The sequence below is a fragment of the Cuculus canorus genome, chromosome 27, assembly GCF_017976375.1.
Source record: "Cuculus canorus isolate bCucCan1 chromosome 27, bCucCan1.pri, whole genome shotgun sequence".
Classification (NCBI taxonomy): Eukaryota; Metazoa; Chordata; class Aves; order Cuculiformes; family Cuculidae; genus Cuculus; species Cuculus canorus.
Window position 1 is genome coordinate 3,751,102 of NC_071427.1, and position 19,937 is coordinate 3,771,038.

The 19,937-nt window shown below is 54.8% G+C and overlaps 2 protein-coding genes across 3 annotated transcripts in view; both read left to right on the forward strand.

Moving 5' to 3' along the window:
• The first annotated feature begins 980 nt into the window (after positions 1 to 980).
• On the forward strand, positions 981 to 5,194 carry LOC128849239 (uncharacterized). 2 transcript variants are annotated; one of them, XM_054050040.1, is made up of 6 exons: positions 981 to 1,390; positions 2,622 to 2,708; positions 3,028 to 3,250; positions 3,611 to 3,753; positions 4,332 to 4,448; positions 5,076 to 5,194. In XM_054050040.1, exons 2-6 carry the CDS (start codon positions 2,628 to 2,630, stop codon positions 5,091 to 5,093), a joined length of 582 nt encoding a protein of 193 aa, XP_053906015.1. In that variant the 5' UTR covers positions 981 to 1,390; positions 2,622 to 2,627; the 3' UTR covers positions 5,094 to 5,194. The 2 variants fall into 2 exon arrangements, with proteins under 2 accessions (XP_053906015.1, XP_053906014.1); XM_054050039.1 differs by lacking the exon at positions 981 to 1,390 and adding an exon at positions 2,408 to 2,537.
• Positions 5,195 to 7,359: 2,165 nt separating this feature from the next.
• The window catches only part of LINGO3 (leucine rich repeat and Ig domain containing 3), a 41,226-nt gene continuing 28,648 nt past the window's right edge, over positions 7,360 to 19,937 (forward strand). The window contains exon 1 of the mRNA XM_054049969.1: positions 7,360 to 7,651. The gene's annotated coding sequence lies outside the window, so the exon portion shown is untranslated. The remainder of the gene's footprint in view (positions 7,652 to 19,937) is intronic.

Below are 19,937 nucleotides of genomic sequence, written 5' to 3' on the forward strand. Positions count from 1 at the left end.
AGGATGAGCAAGAGCCGGACACGTCGTGATTGTCCTTCACCGCTGGGTCTGAGCCGCTCCTCCAAGTTATCCTCACCGCCTGCCCCTTCCCCTTGCCGGAGCGCTCGTGCTTCTTGTGGATGTCCAGAGAGGGGATAGTGAACTGCGGGATGCGGTCGGGGGTCACCACCTGGAGGAAGGTGTCCCTGGAGCTCTTGCCCTGGAGTGCGTGGGGACAGATCATCCCCTCCCAGAGGGACATGGTGGGACCAACGGGGCTCCCTGGAGCAGCGCTGTGTATTTATGCTCTGTAGCCAGCCCTGATTGCTCTCTGCACGGTGACGCACGGTGACGACAGCCGCCAAGTCCCTGCACCTGCTCCATCTGGCCCAGCAGCAATTTGTCACCCTCCTGGGCACAGGGGAGACAGATGGAGAGGGACGGGCGAGGAGGAACCCATCCCCAACCTCAGCTCCTGCCTTCTTGCTCCCATGCAGCAACCCCCGAGGCAGGAATAGGGGCGCACCAGGGAGAAGAAGACCTGGATGAGCAGCACGAGCGAGGGCTGCAGAGCCCAGGGTGGGAGGGAGCCGTGCGCTGGGAGCAAGAACGATGGCTTGTGTGGGAGTCACCAGCCGTGGGCATCATCAGCTGGAGCTGAGAGCAGGAGACAAACACTTCAGTGCTGTCTAGCAAAACTCCTGCCAGGAAAATCTTCACCTTGAGCCACGCAGTTACCCGAAGAAATCAGTGCTTTCCACTGCTGGGATGCTCAGGTCCCTCCTCCGCGCTCTGCTGTCGCTAGGGCTGTGCTCTGGCTCACTGCATCCCTGTGTTCCCATCCCCACTGCAGGTGGGATCGCAGCGGGAACAATCCCAGGCTGCCCCCAGGCTTGAGGTGAAGGTGAGGAGATGCGTTGTGCATCCTCGTCCCTCTGCAGCTGCGGGTGGCCCTGCCACCCTCCCCTTGGCTCAGGAAGCCTCCTCTGCTGGCAGGTGGAGAACGGCTGCTTTGTGTTGGCTTTGGCTCTGTAAATGAAGCAGAGAGAAGAAACAGCTCTGTTTGTGTGCGGCGCAGGGGCTGTCCCTGCAGCAATGCAGCTGGCCTGCTGTAACATGCTGTCTATTCCTTCTGCCCGACACCGGCCACCAAAAAGGCTCTGCTGTGGACTTCAGCAGGAGCAAGGCAAGGCTTGCTTTGACCCCTCGGGAACACAGACAAGCCCAGGACATCATCTCAGAGCATCATAAACAGCCACATCCCACTCCAATGAGGAGGGCTTACGCCTGTCCCCCATATACACGGTCGGGGCAGGGCTACGAGCAAGCTCTGGAGATGCTTGATGCATGACCCCATCCCTACAGGCTCAGCTCGGCCACAACGCTGTGTTCAGCTGGATGGAGCAGGGAGGTGAGTGCCCCGTTATCTCCACACTGTACCCCCTTATCTCGACACTGTGCCCCCTTATCTCGACACAGTGCCCCCTTATCTCGACTCAGTACCCCCTTATCTCGACACTGTGCCCTCTTATCTCGACTCAGTACCCCCTCCCTGGAACTCACAGGCTCTCTACGACCTTGCAGCAGGGTGTAGCGACACTCAAATATTAAACACTTCTCCTCACTTCAAACCCACCTGCTTGGCAGAAATAACAGCTGGGAATTCCTCCGAATAGCTCTGAGTCCTGAACTGGTCAGAGACACCCCCGGAGCCCATCTGCACATGGTGATGCCCAACTTCGCCAAGCACTGAGCCCACGGAAGAATCGATGCCGAGCTGCACAGGAGGGTCAGCGGCTCCGTTGTCCACGTGTTGCCCAGCGCAGCTTTCAGGTCCAGAGTCCGCATGAAGCTAAAAAACCTCAGTATCCAGAGCAGGGACTGAAAGGATGTGCTGTGAAGCAGCTTCTGGAAAGTGCTTCTCGGAGCTCAGCGCTGCTCCTTTTACAAAGGGGAGTGCGTGTGTGCGTTCACGTGCGCGCAGAGCTGCTGGGTAATTAATCAGGCTGTGGTTTCAAAGAACCACAGCTTCTTTCTTTCATCTTTATTGATTAAACCAAATCCCAGTCTCACTTTCCCCCTCCAGCGCGGGACCGAGGGAAGGCATAGACCGCAAGGGATGCTTAGGAGCCTCCCCTCCACTGAGGGTCCAGCTTCTCCCATCACTGGGGGCTCAGCAGAGTAGGTTTTCTGGCATCTCATCACCCTTTCTATCAGCACAGAGTGGGGGAAGATACCTCACATCAGAGGCTTAGCAAGATACAACCCACCAGAGGAGACAGGCACCCCTCAACTGAGAGAAAAATAAGCCCATAATTGAGAGGTATCCACCCAAAAACAAGGACCAATGCTTCCTACCAGTGGAGAACTTTTGGGAGGCCATGGGGCTGCCCTACTAATTAGTGAGGCTGGCAGCTCGTTAGTGCAACAAGGAGCAACTGGGCCAGTAGCTACAAGTAGCTGGAGGGCTGCAGACAGGGCTAAGCCAGGTTTGTGTTCAGTTTGGGCTTTTGGGCTTCATGGAGCAGCAACTGAGCCCACGCACCAACCCACAGGAGGTAATGATGCTAAAGGGGTGGTTTCTGCTGGGGTGCTGTGAGGGGATGGCGTGGAGGACGTCTCACCTTTCTCCCTTGGTCTAGGGGAGGATGGTTGACTGCAATGAGCCCTACTCCTTCTCCAGCAGGTTCCTGGGCCACATCCTTCAGCTGGGTTTTGTCAAGCACCTGGTAGGTGATGTTCCTGCTGCTGGAGGGGTTTGAGGCCAAAGGGATAGAGCGATAAAACCTTAAGGCTGGAAGTTCCTTTGGTTTCTCTGTCAGATATTATCTCTTCTTTTAGTCTTTGACTCTGCTGTGTGCTTGTCCTCTGCTTTCCTCCCATCCCAGCTTGGGGGACAAGGTACGATCTAACTGGCCCTGTTTTACGTGGCTAAAGTTGGTCCCATCTTGGCCCCACACAGGGACAGAGCAGAGTTTAAGGGTTTCGCTGAGTATTTGAAATAACCAGAAGCTCTCACGTGATCTAACCTACTTCTCTTGTTTGTAGCTGAAGATCCTTCAGAAAGCCTTGGTCCTGATTGGATTTGTGGTGCCTGTGGAAACCGTTATCAGCAAAATCTACCCCGTGCGGTCTCCCACCAGGTCTGGACGACTCGCCAAGAAGCGCTGGGGGAGACTAACGCGCCTTCTCCTCTCCATTGTCCCTACTAGGATCCAGAACATCCCAGCCTACCTGCCAGCAGATTGGGGCCAAGGCAATGCGCCCAAGGGTAAGAGCTGTGGCCTCCTACAGGACTTCAAGATCTTGCAGCTAAGAAGCATTTGTCAGACCCTGGCCCAGGTTGCCCAGAGCAGTGGTGGCTGCCCCATTCCTGGAGGTGTTGAAGGCCAGGTTGGATGGGGCTGAGAGCAACCTCATCCAGTGGGAGGTGTCCCTGCCCATGGCACGGGATGGAACTGAATGAGCTTTGAGGTCTCTTCTAACCCAAACCAGTCAATGAATCTATAAGAACACAACAGGACATCAAAACACGTTAGGTCTGGAACTCCTCTGCTGGGTAGAAAGCTGGGAAGCATGCAGATGTTTGTTCTGTACACGTTGTAAATGTGCCTCCTGTGAATCCCTGCAGAGATCCTAGAAGCTCTGATTAACCCATGTAGCAAAGCAAACAAGAGGAAGCGTGATGACGTAGCTCTGGAGGAGCAGGAGTCCTGGTTGGTGCTACTGGAGAGGGACCTGCCAGAGGATGACTCTGAAGACTCCACGTACGAGGTATGATGTTCCGGCTGCTGAGCAGGTTTGTTCCTCGGGGGCCGAGTGATTTGGAGATGATTTGGTTTAGCATCTGTCTGCTCCTGGTAGACCACGAATGTCTCTGCTCAGGTCTGTAGAAGAGCCTGTGCAGGGACCTGTAAAGAAGTTTCCTTTGTCGCACATCCTGCAGGCTGACCAAGGAGCCTCCAACATCACTTTGTCAGTGTGTGAAAGGTGGGGGTGCTCCGCTCATCCCATAACATGGAAGTTTCTCTTTGGTTGATGTCCCTACAAAGCAGCATCTGTCACCCTTGGCTACTTGTTTGTGGTTCCTCATGCCACACAAGGCCAAGTGCAAGGTCCTACACCCGAGTGGGGAGGCCCTGGCCCAGGTTGCCCAGAGCAGTGGTGGCTGCCCCATCCCTGGAGGGGTTCCAGGCCAGGTTGGATGGGGCTTGGAGCCCCTGATCCAGTGGGAGGTGTCCCTGCCCATGGCAGGGGGTGGAACTGGATGGTCTTTGAGGTCCCTTCCAATCCAAACCACTCTGTGAATGAGGCTGGTGTGTCTTTCCTCAGTCCTCCTCTTTCCTCCCCAGCCCTCAGACGAGGAAACGGACAGTGAAGAGTTCAGGTCCCACAACGATACTGAGGCAGACCTGGAGCTCGATGAGCAGGATGGGACTGTTGCGTTGAAGGAGTCATCAGATCTCCAGGTGAAGACTCTGCCCTGGGTACACTTGCAAATATTGGGTTGGAAAGATGTACTTCGGTCCTTGTTCCCTTGGCCGCAAAATGATCCATCTGGGGTTACTGGGACCACTCTGAATTTCACTCATGGGTTTTTATGCTGTCCTTCCATGGAGCTCAGTCTGGCACAGCCCCTCCATCCCCTCTGCTCACTAAACGAGCGGCGAGAGGGCAGTATGGGCTCCACTTCTGCCTGTGCAAAGAGAAACCTCGGTCCCCATACGTTGCTCAGATGATGCTGAGTGTGAGCATCTTCACCCCCGCGTGACATGACTGGTATTTGACAGTCGAGATGTTCAGCTGACACCCAAGGCAGCCACCTCCAAACCAGAGCTACTACCAGGAGGTCACCTTGAGAACCTCTTGACTCGTTGGCCCAAATATCTTGCGTTTAATGGGAGAGTTTTCATCACTAGTGGCTTCCCATGGAGTCTTTGGCTACTCTAGAGCCATCTGGTGCCAAAGCTCTGGAGGATGCCCTTCTGGTTACCATGAAGCTGGTGTTCAGCTTCATGGCTCGTAGGGAGATGGAGAGTGAGGAGAAGTACGGGGTGGCTTGGTCAGTGTTAGGGGTAAAATCTCCCGTTTTCTAGGATAAACGGGAACCCTGACCCATGGACCTGGACCTCTGCTGTGGCTGCCAAGTTCCTGGCTCTCTGGGGTGGCTGTGTCCTCAAGTGAGATGTCCTATTGAATGCTATGTTGATCTTTTTGAACTATATAATAAAATTACTCTATTTTTTCACGTGAATTTGGAAGCGATTTGGTTCTCGGTGCCCGGAGCTGGAAGGTTCTGCTTGTGCACCAGATGGCCATACAGCTGCTGGGAGCCAGGGTTTAGGGCTGCTGGAGGGGGACTTTCCACTCTGGGAAGGTTCTTCATGACTCTTGGAAGGGTGGTGATTTTTGGGAATGTTGAAATGTGTGATGGGAAGGAGAGGAGCAGGGAGTGGAGTCAGGTTTCCATGTGGCAGTACGGCCACAGTTGGCTGGTCCTGAGGTGGTCCTGGCCTGGCTGGCTGCAGAGGTGCAGGATGAGTGCCTCAAAAGAACTTCCTTCCATAAGCATGACATCTTGCCCAGGGGAATTGTGGCTGCCCCATCCCTGGAGGGGTTCCAGGCCAGGTTGGATGGGGCTTGGAGCCTCTGATCCCATGGGAGGTGTCCCTGCCCATGGCAGAGGGTGGGACTGGATGGGCTTTGAGGTCCCTTCCAACCCAAACTATTCTATGATCTCCAGAAACACAGGTGGTAGCAAGTCCTGTACCCTTGAGATAAACCAAATGATTTCATGTTTCTCGGTGAACACTTGGGAGTCTTCAGCCTGCTTTCAGCTTTCTTTATGCCTGGATAGCTCTGGAGCATTCTCCCTCCGTGTGGATCCTCCAGAGGACCCCGATTCAGTGCAGGAGTTGAGCAAAGGTCATTTCAGGATCTGGAAAGACAAGTTGGGATCAGAAAGTGCTTGAATGCAGCCCAGAGCTCTGGCGTGACTTGATTGGCCAACACTTGAGCTGTTGCCTGGAACGAGTGACAGTATCTGGAGCTGTGAGGAGCATGAATGGGTATAAAAATAGGAAGAGCTCGGGGTGTTGGAGTCTCTGTCTCCGGGCATGCCTGGAGGCTGTGTCTGATGGCATGACTGCCTTGAGCTGCGCTTCGTGTGTATCAGCTTGGACTAACAATGCCTTAACTGTTAAAAATAGCTGCGGTACCCTGCAGCAGGGATGCTGTGCTGAGCAAGATGAGCTCTTTGGGCAGGTTTTAGCCTCAATGGGTCAGGCCAGCTCCACGCTGAGCAGAGCAGAGGACAACCAGTGCTGCCTACCAGCTCAGTAGCATCTGTGCTTGCCCCCTGCCATGGGCAAAACCTCTAAAGAAGTAAAAAACCCTCCAAGCTCTGAAGAGAGGGAAGTGCTGACATGCCCTGAGGTTTTTGTTCTTGTGTCTTCCGATTCATACGAGCCACAAGAAAGAGTGGGAGTTAAATCCCAGGGAGCTCAAAGGCAAGGTGATGATGAAGATGGAGGCGTCCTCGCTCCCAGACCCTGCTGTGCTCAGGGATGCTGACGTCTTTCTGACTAAAGGTTGTTTCTTCTGTCAAAACCTGCACAAAGCACAACGTGCCCCAGTGCTGCTTTTTTCCTGCTGGGCTGCAGTACTGCTGGGAAACGCTGCTCCGGCCAGCACTGAGCTATTTAAAGGGCGAAAGGCTTGCCCTTTAAACTTAGGGGCTGGGTCAGACCACCTTTCCTCGAGCTGCAGCTCCTTTCCTGGCACTCTGAGGTTGGTTTTCCCCATACAGACCTGGCCAGAGATCCATGCTCCGAGGTCAGGTTGGATGGGGCTCTGAGCAACCTGAGCTGGTTAAAGCTGTCCCAGGGTGGTTGGGTTGGATGAGCTGTGAAAGGTCCCTTCCAACCCAAAGCGCTCTGTGATTTAACGGGGTATATATTGGACCAGGCAGAGCTGCTTTTTCTCCTAGTTATTTGCCCTGAGTCGGGAAGCTCAAGTAGTCAGAAAGCTGCTCAGCATCCTTCGCCGTGGTGGTGTCCCTTTAAATGCAGGTGTGCCTCTTACCTGGCATCCTCTGCAGCCACGATAGCACTTGTTTCATTACCGCTGAATAATAGCAAGATTCTTTTTCAGATTGATAAAGGAGCTGAGATTGCAACTCCTGGATATTATATTGGGCTCTGCATTAATTCAGTTGCTCCTTGTTTATGTTTGACAGCTCTCCCATTCTCTGCAGCCAGAGAGCTTTCCAAGCGGAGATTAATAAAACATCCTTTAGTGGCGTGTAAGGGTGTTTTTTCTGAAATCCGTGCAGGCTTTTCCTGCTTGCTCCTGAGCTTTAGTAGCACTGGATGTGGAGATAAAGAGGAGGCTTTGTTCATTGTCTGGATGCCAGGCTGCAGAGCAATTATGCCTTAAAATGTAGCGAGGGAGCACGGAGCGTTCAATCTTGCTCTTTGAGCTCACCTGCCAATGAATTCTGTGCACACCTGTGTGCTACGAAGGACATGTCCAAAGCTTCCCAGATCTTGAGGCCCTGATTTAGGAAGAAGAGACCTCCTCGGAGGAGCATGGAGGATGGGAATGGCTTGGAGTGAGAACTAGCTGCAGAGCAGCTTTATCAAGGTCATCGCCTCGACTCCAGCCCGAGTAGGTACGTGGCGCGTGTTTGTCTGGTCGGTGGGGTGAAAAGGAGGGAGGCGATGGTCACGCTGGTGCCAGCGTGCAAAAGCTCAGCCTGGAGAGAGGCAGCGGATCACCTGAGCCGTGCCTGAACGTGGCTGTGGCTGCTGGGGGGTGTCACCAGTGCTGGGTGGGGGGTGATGGACGCTGGGGGGCTGTGAGCTACTCAGAAGACCTGTGTGCACAAGGGCCTCGTCTAGTTGAGGTAGGATAAGGCTTGGACATCCCAGAAATGCGTGTTTGTGGCTAAAAGGCTGTTTGGTTCAGCGGTGCTGCAGGCAGCCTGTTTGCTTGGATGTCGTATTGTAGAACTTGATGGGTTTTGAGGGCTTGGGTGGAGTGGGGGATTGAGAGAAGGGCATGGGAAGGATGGGAGAGTCTGCCTTTCTGCCACAATCTAGGAATCTGCTAAGGGCTTCTGAGGATCTCTTTCCTTCCCTGTTGTCCCTATTCTTCCCTGTCCTGGTCTATGGCTCTATTTCCTCCTGGTGTAGGGAGGTGAAGCACAGGGAAATGCCCCAATCGTGCAGGGTGGCTGCAGCCCAGCTTGATTCGGGGTTGGATGATCGAACCTCCAGTTGGATGGAGGTGCACAAAGTCCTCCTTGGCATCTTCTGTTCTTGGAAAAGGCCCAAGGTGGGGGTGTAGGATGTGCTCAGCCGAGTCTCTGCTGTGCTTGGGTGCAGTGCTGTGCGTTGCCCAAGCCCAGTTTCTGCGTGGTCCCTCCTCACCCTCCTTCTTGGTGCTGAGACCTGAGCAGAAGGTGTGGCCATGAGTGCTGGGAAACCTCCAGCTGCTGCTTTTCCAGGCCACGTTTTCCTGCCTCCTTCTGCAAACCAGAGAGGTTTGGATGATGGAAAGAGGTTTGGATGATGGAAATCATTCAGTCTTCAGGTTCTGGAGACGAAGTCTGCACCTTTCCTAGCCCTGGAGTCTGTTTAGTCCTTGGTAGTTGCTTTGGTGACACCAGAGCCAGTCCCATCTCCTTGGGAAGGGCCACCCAGGAGCAAGGCAGGAGCTGTGAGAGAGGATGAGGGGGAATGGGGAGAGGAATCGAGGCGTTATTGTGGTGGTAGTGGGATGAAAAGACAAGTATGGCCCTAGAGGGGTGAGCAAAGGTGACCCCACCCGTCAGGGTCTACGGAGGAGATGTGGACGAAGGAGCCTGTGAAGGGCTCTCTGCTAGGCTTACCATGAGGGAGCTGCGTGGGAAACAAATGGCTTAATTGAGGCAAAAATGATCATAATTAGCATAAGCAAATCCAATTAGGAGCCACAGGCGGGTTACCTTGGGCCTGTCATTGGGAGCGTGGGGGGCTGGGGTGATGTGGGAGCAGCCCCACAGCTGGGACAGGCAGGGAAGGGGGCTGCGGGGGCTCCCCTGGCGCGGGGGCTCGTTAGCATCCTTTCCTCCTCGGGCTGCTGGCTCGGTGCCCTGCACGGAGCCTAATTAGGATGGCAAAATGGCTTTGCTAGGCTGCGCTCAGCGGAGGGGTGAGTGCTCTGTAATGGGGTTGATGGGCAGAGGAGGAATCGCTTCCTGCGGAGCAGCTGCGGAACAGCTGACAGCAGCAGCAGTTTGTTCAAAGCTGCTAATCGAGAGGGTCAGAAACCCTATTCCAACCTTGCTCCAGGGCTGGAAAGAGCATTTTGTTCTTTCCTACAAGGAGTGGAGGAAAAAAACTGTTCCTATTTGTCCTTTAAGGGTGAGCGCTGGGTTCTTCACGTGCCTGGGGGCTGCAGAGGGGGGGTACGCTCAGCTGCGGTCCCTCTGCCCTGGCACGCTAGAAATAACGAGGCTAAGAGTCATGTTTAAAATCACAGAAGGCATTCCTTTCCTATTGCATGCATACAACGGCCTCAAAACATTTACTTCCAGCAAAACCATCTTTATGGGTTATATTTTTTGTTACCAAATGTTTCCCTCTGTTTTGGGGGAAAAAAAGTAGAAACTGCGGTGTTTCTCCTCTCATTGAGCTTTTCTTTCCCATTCTGATCCTCCCAGAAGTGGTTATTAACACCTCTACAGCAGTGAGGGATGGGCACTGAGCACCACCTGAACCCACACCCAGCCTTTCGCAGCCCTCCAGCCGCGAGCCAGGGATGCTTCACCCTCCTGCGGGAGTGGGAGCAGGGATGGAGTGCCCTGCTGTGGCTCTTCTCCATCTCTGCTTGGGCAGCTGCTGGAGCAAATCTCTCCATCGGGAACAGCAGGATGGGTGCTGGGCTATGGGATATTGCTGTGCTCGCCCTGAGGTGCTTCTCCAGCTGCTTTGGCCGCAGGGAATCCTGTTGCGGGAGAGCCACCGGTGTTACCACGGCCCCTCTGTTCCTCTGCAATGGGAACAGACCAACATTTCTTCTTCCAGTCCCAAGGGTTGAATTTGCAACAGCTTTTGTGCTCCCAACTGCTCTCCAAGGGACTCTCCTGTGTGAAAAGCAAGGCAGGAGCTCCTGAAGGCCAGGAGATGCTGGGCTGCAGCTCTGTCCCAGCTCTGCCCCAGCAAAACCAGTATCCCAGCCTGCGAGAGGAGCAGCCCATTGGCACTGCAGTCCCTCTAAAGCATCAGGAGCTCTCGTGGCATAGGAAGCTCCTTCCTCAGAGGCAGAGGGGGTTACTCCGGGGTTCCCTCTGCCTGTGCTCTTTGCCCATCTTGCTTAGCCTCCTGCAGCCTCAGCAGGAGATGCAAACCCTCAGCTCAGCGCTGTCATCAGTGTGAGATTTGCTGCCTGCAGCTCGCAGCGATCATCCCAGCTCTATCTTTTCCACGCTGCGACAGCGGCTGCAGCGAGGAAGACTTTGATGCATCCCCGGGGAGCTTAATGCAAGCTCCAGGCGGTGCCAAGGGCCTGCGTTGAGGATCTGGCTCTGCTCCGTGATGCAGGCAGCCAGCGTCGAAGCACTGGAGCTGCTCTAAATCCAGCAAGCTTTACAGCTGCTGATGCTGCTGCACGTCTGTGTGGCTGAAAAACAACCGTCCCCATACCTGCTCGTGTCACGAAGCTCTGGGCATCGTGGTAGCAGGATGAGATGCTTGGTCCTGAGCATCTGAGAAATTAATTTGTGCCTTTTCTGAGGACACAGCGTGGTCCCAGGCACACGTGGTGGGTTGGGAGCAGGGCAGCTGGTGGGCTCTGCTTTGCTCAGAGGTGATGTCCATGGTGAGATGCAGCCGAGCTGCCCTTTGGGGGGTTTTGCAGTTGCCAGCGAGGGCTTTTCTGCAGGGTTGACCACCACTCCTGGTGGTTTATCTGCATCCGAGAGTCCCCAAGGATGCCTTGGACCAACTAAGCAGTGTTTTAGCCCTGAGCTGGGAATATAGTCCCTTTGTTGTGAGGAGGGCTGCATTTAGGTGCGTAACTGGGAGCAGATGATGACACCAGTGACAGAGCCTTCCCGGCCACCACCGATGCTGCTGGAAACGGAACCATCACCGAGGAGGCTCACAGTTTCCAGGCCAGGTATTTTTAGCTCGTATACGCTTGGAATGTTAAAGTTTTCCAAAGGCTTTAAGCCAATATTTTTGCTGCTGCCCTCGTTGTATTCTCTTGAGCTGGAGCCAAGCTGTTGGTCACAGTTGGGTGGCACATACAAACTGCTGCTCTACCGGATGCCATCACTGGGCTGATAGCCAACAGGGATATGGAGAGCTGAAGCCCAGAGTCTTATTGCATGTCGGTGTGATGGAAAACTTGTTAGATCCAGCAGGCTGGACCATCCATGATATTGTCTGTGTTCAGCTGAGCTGGGAAACGAGCCGCAACTCTCCGGCAGTGATGTGTGTATGTGTGTCTTTCCAGCTAAGCCTCTACTGAAAGCACCCTAAAACAAAGATGGGAAGGAGAGCGTGCTACAAGCGTTGATATGCACATGCATTAGATGTGTGACTCACAAGAAAGGAGAATAATTTTCAGGTCCGATTAGCTTCATCCATGCGCTCTCTGAAATTGGCTGTATTTATTCTTCTTTCATTTAAGATGCTACGAGGTATTAGCTTAGAAAAACGGAAGGCGATGGGGAAGGCTGAGAGCCAAGGATGACTCTCATCCCAAGCCTCCAGAGCTAAGGAAAGGCGAGGTCCACCTGCTGGCACTAGCGCAGGGTCTCCTGGCCGGCCCCAGGTTTGGGGTGCAGAGGAGCCTGAAGGGGCCAAGGGTTGCACTGAGTTTCTTGGCCAGAGTGCCCTCAGTTCCAGGGAGACCTTAGAGCAGCTTCCAGCCCTGAAAAAGGGGCTCCAGGAAAGCTGCAGAGGGGCTCCTGAATAGTTTGAATTGGAAGGGACTTTAAAGATCATCTCATTCCACCCTCTGACCCGTGATGGGCAGGGACACCTCCCACTGGCTCAGACTGTCCGAGCCCCATCCAACCTGGCCTGGAACACCTCCAGGGGTGGGGATGAAGCCACAACTTCCCAGTTCCAGGGCCTCCCCATTCTCATAGTGAAGAAATTCCTCCTTATGTCCAGCCTAAATCTGCCCCTCTCTAATTTGCAGCCGTTCCCCCTCCTCCTATCACTATATGCCTTTCTAAAACGTCCTTCCCCGGCTTTCTCGCACACCTCACCTACAAGAAAGGCGACTTCTTTTACTCATGAACCAGTTTGGTCCTTGACTGTAACTCGCTTGTGGATCGAAGGCCAAGAGCTTCGCACAAAAGCTCGAAGCGATCTGGTTGCTGATGCCCAAGCAGCAAAGGGATGTCTCGAGGACAGGGATTTCAATCCAGGTGCCGTGTGTTTCTCTGGAGGCAGATGTCCTCCCAACAACCATGCATCATTCATGCACAGGTGCACAGCGGAGAGACACGGCACAATGGGGCTTTTAATGATAGGAACAATTACTGAGGATTAATGACAGCGGCGGAGTGATGGATCGCTGTTACTCCTAAAGTCTAACGAAGCTTAAGTAGTTTGTCTCAAACACGGAGAGCAATGAGACAATGCTTCCTCGGTGGTTGCTTGGGGTGTAATGCACATCTGCTCCTGCTTCAGCCCTCTCTGTTCCTTTCATTTGTGACGTTGAGGTGTTTGAGGGCTCCCAGCGAATGCAGGATGTCGACTGGGTGAAGCTGCTGGGAGATTCGTTATGAGAACAGCCTCGGCGCAGGGCTGAGTGACACAAGAGAGGAGATGAGTTGTGCCACCTCGAGCCGCCCTTCCTCTGCGGGATGCTTGGGCGCTGGAAAACACAGGTGAGGCTGAACGCTAGTAGGGTCTGTCCATCCGTGCTTTGCCATCCGTGCTGCGGGAAGAGGAGAGCACGGTCCTGTGGGAGTTGAACAGATCTCCCCAGGCAGCTCTGGCATCGGTACCTGCCCCACACCATTGCCCCCATGCTGGAAACTTAGCTCAGGACCTGTGAGATCTTGCAGTGCTGAGCACCCCCTTCTCTCTCAGCATCCCTTTCCTGCACTTGGGTCTTTCCCAGGAGCCCCAGCACGTGGCAGGAGGACCCCAAGGTTTGGTCCAGGTTTTACACCGGAGTAGAGCGGAGAAGATTGGTGTGGGGTTTAGGCTTGGGAGCAACCTTGAATTCCCTGCAATCCATTGGTAGAGCAGGGAAGGGATGCCGTCTCCAGACAGGCTGGATTGTGCTCAGCCTGGGTCACTCGCTCTCTGCCCTCTTGGACGACCTGGCCCCGGTGTCCCTGCACGCTGGGGAACAGCCAGGGATGACGGGTGGGGAAGACTGAACAGTTCAAACTGCCTAATGCTGGGTTAATAATTCATGGTGTGAGGCAGGGTGCAGCAATCTTCGCCCCCTCGCGCATACTAAGCGCTGGGAGGCGAAGAGAGCTGTCATCGGCACGACAGGCAGGGAAGAGGGACAGGGTGATGGGGACAGTCCTGGTGGAACTGGGGTCCCTTGGGCACAACTGCTCCTCTCGTCCCCACGCTGCGGTGCAGGGAATTGGACTCTTCAGGGCGAGAAGGCTTCAGGCAGAGAGGTGCAAAGCGATGAACGTCTCTGCATCCCAGTGCCAGGTAGAGGTCTTGTTTCCAAACAGTTTTTCCTTCCATCGAGGACGTGGGTGGATTTGTTGCCTGCATAAATGAGACGCTAATAACTCTGGCCGGGAGCCAGGTGCAGCATCAATTCTTACCTCCAGCGCTGATGCTCTCCAAAATGCTCCTGGAGCCCCTACACCGTGCTGCTCTCCTACCCTGGAGCACCCCTGGGTGCCCCAGCGGGTGCGTGAGAGCAGCCCCCATCGCACAGATCCCAACATTGGGTTATCAACAGCCAAAGGAGAGTCTTTCTCCTCCAAACTCCGAGGCGCTCATGCCTGGGTGAGGCTGCCAGCAGCGCTGTTATGACCCACCTGGCTGCAGGCGACCTTTTGCAATGAAGCCAATCCCACAACTGAGCTGGAGAAGTCACTTCAAGCCTTGCATTCAACCCCGAAGCGTCAGTCAGCATTGCGGCAGCCAGAGCGCCACGATTCCCTCACTAAGCAGAAGGGATGAGGGTTGTTCTGCCTGTTAAAATGTGGCCGGTACTGTACGTGGACCAGAAGTGACTCTCAACCGCTGGATTTCCTAGAGGAGAAAGTGCCATCTTCAAGCTGGTCTTGGCCAATGCCCCTGGAGACCAACACGTGGATGGGGGAGATGATCCCCCTGGCAAATCTTTCCTAGGAAAACATTTTAAAACCTATTTCCTAACCATTTACAGCCTCTCTGTCCCGCAGAAGCCCAGTGCTTGGGTGGGCAGAGCAGTGGTGTTAAGCGGGCGGATAATAACGTGTTCGTGAAAGAAAAGTTAAGTTGCTGAGTCTTCCTGGTTACTAAAGAAGCCGTCAGCTCTCTTCCATCCCAAATTAGACCTTATAGACCCACCTGGCTTATGAATCAGCTCTGCCATCACTGCACACCAGCGTAATTTGTCTTTCAGTATAACAGCTCCCATCCCACTCGGAGGACGTGGAGCAAAAGTAGGCAGCCAAAAAAAGCAGGAAAAGGCAGGGACTGGGGGGGGATTTTCTTTCCTCACCATTTGAGTTCACGTTCCGGACATGGTATGTGTGAGGACAGAGAAGGTGGAGGAAAAATTGCTGAGGATTGACATCCTGAATCAGGAAAAAAAGGGCAGTTCCCTGCGGGCAGCGCGGGTGAGCAGAGCCGGAGCGGAGTGAAGAAAACCTTGAAGCCTTCAATAAGAAAAGGGATAGAGAAGGGTGTTGTCACCCGCATCACCTGTCAGCCCACTCTGGACACAGCGAGGCAGGAGAGGGGCTGCGTAGCTGCCTGTGGGGATGGAGGAGGTCACCAAGCAGAAGCTGGGATGGAGGTGTTCTCCTTGGTGTCTTCAGTGCTTTGAGTTCCTTCCCACCAAGGGACAAAAAAGCCTGGCGGTGGCTGGGGAATCCCTGAGTGATTTACACTGAGTTAGAACTATAGAATCATGGAGCGGTTTGGGTTGGAAAGGACCTCAAAGCCCATCCAGTCCCACCCCGTGCCATGGGCAGAGACACCTCCCACTGGATCAGGGGCTCCAAGCCCCATCCAACCAGGATGAACCCTTCCAGGGATGGGGCAACCACCGCTTGTAGCTTTTCTCCCAAACCAATGTCTTGCATAGTGACGGGGAAATCAGAAACGCTGTCTGCTTGAGAGCACGTCGTTGAGAATGGGTGAGGAGGATGACTCCTATCTCCCAGCCTGGTTGGTGAGCTCCCTCCTGCCTTCACTGGCCGATGGCCCTCAGCATCCACGATAACACCATTTACTTGTAGCATCCCTGCTCCAGAACTGTCCAAGGGTCATTCCGAGGCAGAGATGGGCGTGACTGTTGGGTTTTTATTGCCACTGTGCCATGGCACTCAAGGACATGGTTTAGTGGCAGATAGGAATGGTTGGATTCGATGATCTAAGAGGTCTTTTCCAACCTATGATCCTATGTGCTCCAATTGTCTGTTCAGCCCGGAGAAGAAAGAGGGGAGACCTCATTGCAGTCTACACCTTCAGTACAAGGGGAGGAGGAGGAGCAGACGCTCATCTCTTCTCTCTTGCCACCAACAATAGGACCCAAGAGAATGGCAGGAAGATGCCAGGGGAGGGTTAGGTTGGGTATGAGGAAAGGGTTCTTCAGAGGATGGTGGAGCACCGGAACAGCTCTCCAGAGAAGCAATCGCAGTCAGCATCTTCAGCCCCACGATGTGAATGTTGGGGGTGTCCTTTGCAGGGACAGGAGTTGGACTGGATGATCTTCGTGGGTCCCTTCCAACTCAGGACATGCTCCAATTCTATGATTTGGATTCTATTTAAACTGGCAGGGACGAGGCTTCCCCAGCTCATCCCCAACAGCCGTATCTCCAACTGGGAACCGACAGATCCAAGAGCTGTAAGCAGGCATGGCCATGGCTTGAGCTGATGAATTAAGGAGAGGAGAACTTGGCAGATATGCATTAAGTGTGAAGACAGATGCTGAGGCCGTGGGGGCACAGCGTAGAGAAGGCACCGGGGACAGTTTCCGTCTAGCGGGTACAAACGGTGTGTTTGCCGTCCACAGCCCCGCAGTGTCTGGAATCCTCATCGCCAGCTAAACAGCTCGGATGATGGCTGAAAATGAGCTTAGAGCTGCCGGGAGGGATTCGATGCCACGCTCAGATAAAGGCAGGCAGGATCCGTGCGCGGAGGGAGGGAGATGGAGATGGGGGCGGGGAGAGTGTTTCGCACGATAGAGCTGAGCGAAGGGAAATGTGGGCTGAATTTCATCAGGAGCAATTTCCTAGCTGGGAAGGGAATGAGGAGGCAGTGGAGCAGCCACCCCCAGCTCTGTGCCAGCGGGGAGCGCTGGGATCCCACCAGGCACGGCTCTGCCGTCAATCCCTGCGCTTGTTCAAGGATGGAGAGGCCACCTTGGACCTTTCCAGCATCTACCTTGTGCCTCTGCCACCCAAAAAGAGGAGGTGAAAGAGCAGCACCTTGTTGGGCCAGGTTGGATGGGGCTTGGAACAACCCGATCCAGTGGAAGGTGTCCCTGCCCGTGGCAAGGATTGGAACTGGATGGGCTTTAAGGTCCCCTCCCACTCAAACTATTCCATGATTCTTTGATTCTATGAAATCCAGTCTGTGTCCGGGGGGCCTCTAAACAATTTGCTTTACATTTCTTTGGGTGGGGAAATAGGTGCGCTGGGTCGAAGGGTCATTGAGAGTGCAAAGCTCCTGCTGAAGCCGCTCGGTGGTTCTGCAAAACCGGGCGACGGGCCTTAAAAAAAAGGGATTGGGGGAAAATCCTCCTCCTGGGGCTGTTTGTAGCTTTGGGCTGAGCTCATTGACTTCTCCTTGACCCAGAATTGGTCTCCTTTGGGGATTGTTAAAGGCAGCCGGGAGCGAGGAGCCAAGCACCGGCTCTCACCTTCTCCTCTCTCTCGTCACCTGAAGCCCTGGCAGGTGGAGATGGGGAAAGATCTCTCTCCTTCCTGCTCGGATTCAAACCTTTTGCCTGGCGGTGTTTCTGCTGGGGACAGCTCAGAACCGCAGGGGATTCGCCAAAGGAGCTTTCATTGTAGTTACCAAATATTTATTAAAAGTAACTGGGATTAGTCCTGGGCTCAGGGTGGGTTTGCAGGTCAGGGACCTCTGCCCGGTGTTTTGTAGGTAAATACAAGGGTGAGATGTCCTCCCTCAGGGGTTCCTGCTCTGAAGAACATCAAAACGGCAGATACAGAAAGATCGGGGTCAAGGCAGAGCGAGCCGAAGGCTTTTCTAGGAGGAACAATGCAGGTTCCGTGTGGAGGAGGTCACACACTCCGCTTGCAATGTGGCGGTGACCCCGTGCCGTGCTCGCCGAGCCCCTGGAGCAGCGGGTCATGGCCTTCCATCTGCAGGCTGGAGCGATGCCCAAGCGGCACAGGTTAGGGGGGAGCTGTGGTTTGGGGTGCTGATGGTGGGTACGGCCAAAGCGAGTCTGGGGGGCCTCGCAGCCAGCCAGGTCCCACCCTGGCAAAGCCTTGGGAGCGGAGAAAGTCCCTGGAGAGGGTTTCTCAGGCTGGGAACCTATGGATGGAGCAAGGCTTCTTCTGCTCTTCCAATCAGGGGAGAAGACAATATGGGGTGGTGTCCCCAGGGCACCCCGCTGCCTCTGGCCATGCGGTGTCACCCTCTGCTCGTGTTTGGATCTCTGCAAAGCCTTCCACCAGCACATCTTCCCAAGGGAAATAAACCCCTCCGAGCCTCCCAGGAGCTGACGTGAACCCAGGGAAGAGGCACCTCCATCTGCCACCGTTCCAGGAGCACTGCGCTCCTCCCAGGCTCTCTGGTTTAGCTGGTGCTGGGGCACGGGCATTTGGGGCTGCTCCCAAGCTGCGCCCTGGGGATGGTACCCAGGACTGGCTCCCTGCATCCCTCCAGCCCTTAGGGCAGCCCTCCAGCCCTTCCTGCCATCCCTGAGCCCTTAGAGCATCCCTCCAACCCTCCTTGCCACCCTCGAGTCCTTAAAGCATCCCTCCAGCCCTCTCTGCCATTCCAGAGCCCTTAGAGCATCCCTCCAACCCTCTCTGCCACCCCTGAGCCCCTAAAGCATCCCTCCATCCCTCCCTGCCATCCCTGAGCCCCTAAAGCATCCCTCCATCCCTCCCTGCCATCCCTGAGCCCTTAGAGCATCCCTCCAACCCTCTCTGCCATCTCTGAGCCCTTAGAGCATCCCCCCAGCCCTCCCTGCCATCCCTGAGCCCTTAGAGCATCCCCCCAGCCCTCCCTGCCATCCCTGAGCCCTTAGAGCATCCCTCCAGCCCTCTCTGCCATCCCTGAGCCCTTAGAGCATCCCTCCAACCCTCCCTGCCATCCCTGAGCCCTTAGAGCATCCCTCCAACCCTCCCTGCCATCCCTGAGCCCTTAGAGCATCCCTCCAACCCTCCCTGCCATCTCTGAGCCCTTAGAGCATCCCTCCAACCCTCCCTGCCATCTCTGAGCCCTTAGAGCATCCCTCCAACCCTCCCTGCCATCCCTGAGCCCTTAGAGCATCCCTCCAACCCTCCCTGCCATCTCTGAGCCCTTAGAGCATCCCCCCAGCCCTCTCTGCCATCCCTGAGCCCTTAGAGCATCCCTCCAACCCTCCCTGCCATCCCTGAGCCCTTAGAGCATCCCTCCAGCTCTCCTCTCCCAGCTCCAGAGGGGACCCCATTGAGCTCCCCAGCCCCCCAATTTCCGCAGGGTCAAGCACTGGCTCCTTCTGGATCCCCCACACGGATCCTGAGCCATCGGGCTGGCTCCTTCTAGGAGTCGGTTGATGTTTCCATTAGTCAAAATTAATGACCACCGAGAGTCTGTAGTCATCCAACGGCTCCCACTGCTGCATCCTTAGAGGGGAAAATAAAGTCCTGGCTGTCAGCGGAGTTGGCAGTGTCGGAATGCTGCATTTGAGCTGGCAGGAGACCAGTGTGTCCGGCAGTGCCAGGGGCTGGCGCGCATCCTCCGGCAGGCAGGGAGAGACCCCAACCCCTGCATCCAACAGGGAAAGCTCCCGCGCTCCACTAGCGGAGGGCAAAGTAGGGGCAAAAAGGAGTTTACCTCTCTATTTATTGGATAATGATTTTTCCCCTTGGCACGTTTACAGCCAAAAACTCTTCGGGATTTTGAGCGTGTGCCAAAGCAGCTGTGATTTTTTTTACTTCTTTCTCTCTCTCTTTCTTTTTTTTTTTTATTTTTGTTTTGTTTTTAAATCGTTTTGCTGAGTCTGTGTGAAAATGGCCCAGAAAGCAGCAAAACTTGTCAAGATGCTCTCAGCGCTGATGGAGAACAGCATCTCCACAGGCAGAGACCCTTCCCGAAGCTGAGCACACCCTCAGCCCCAGTCCTGGGGCTCTGCACATTCCCCCCCTGAGCTGAGGACAGGGACACCTCGACAGGACGAGGTGACATTTGTGTTCATTCCATTCACAGGGGACAATATTGATGCACGTGGCCCTGCTGCATCCCTAACCCTAACGCTGAGCGAGAGGCAGAGAGTGGAGCAATGTGGGCTTTGGGTCCCCATCCTCATTTTGAAGGGGATGGGACAGTTTTGGCTGTTGGGACAGGGATTACAGGTGAGGATAAAGCCCTAAGGAAGGGACCAGATCCTCATCTCAGCACCCTAAATGCCACAGCCACAGCAGGCTCTGGGTGTGCAGAAGCCCGTGGCCAAACCTGTCCTCTGTCCTCCTGGCTTAAGGTCCTCATTAATGCTCATATTGAAGGCAATTTGAATTAATCGGAGAGCAAGAACTGGGGGGGACACCGATCCTCTGGCTTCTCTGATGGCAGGGGTTCTGG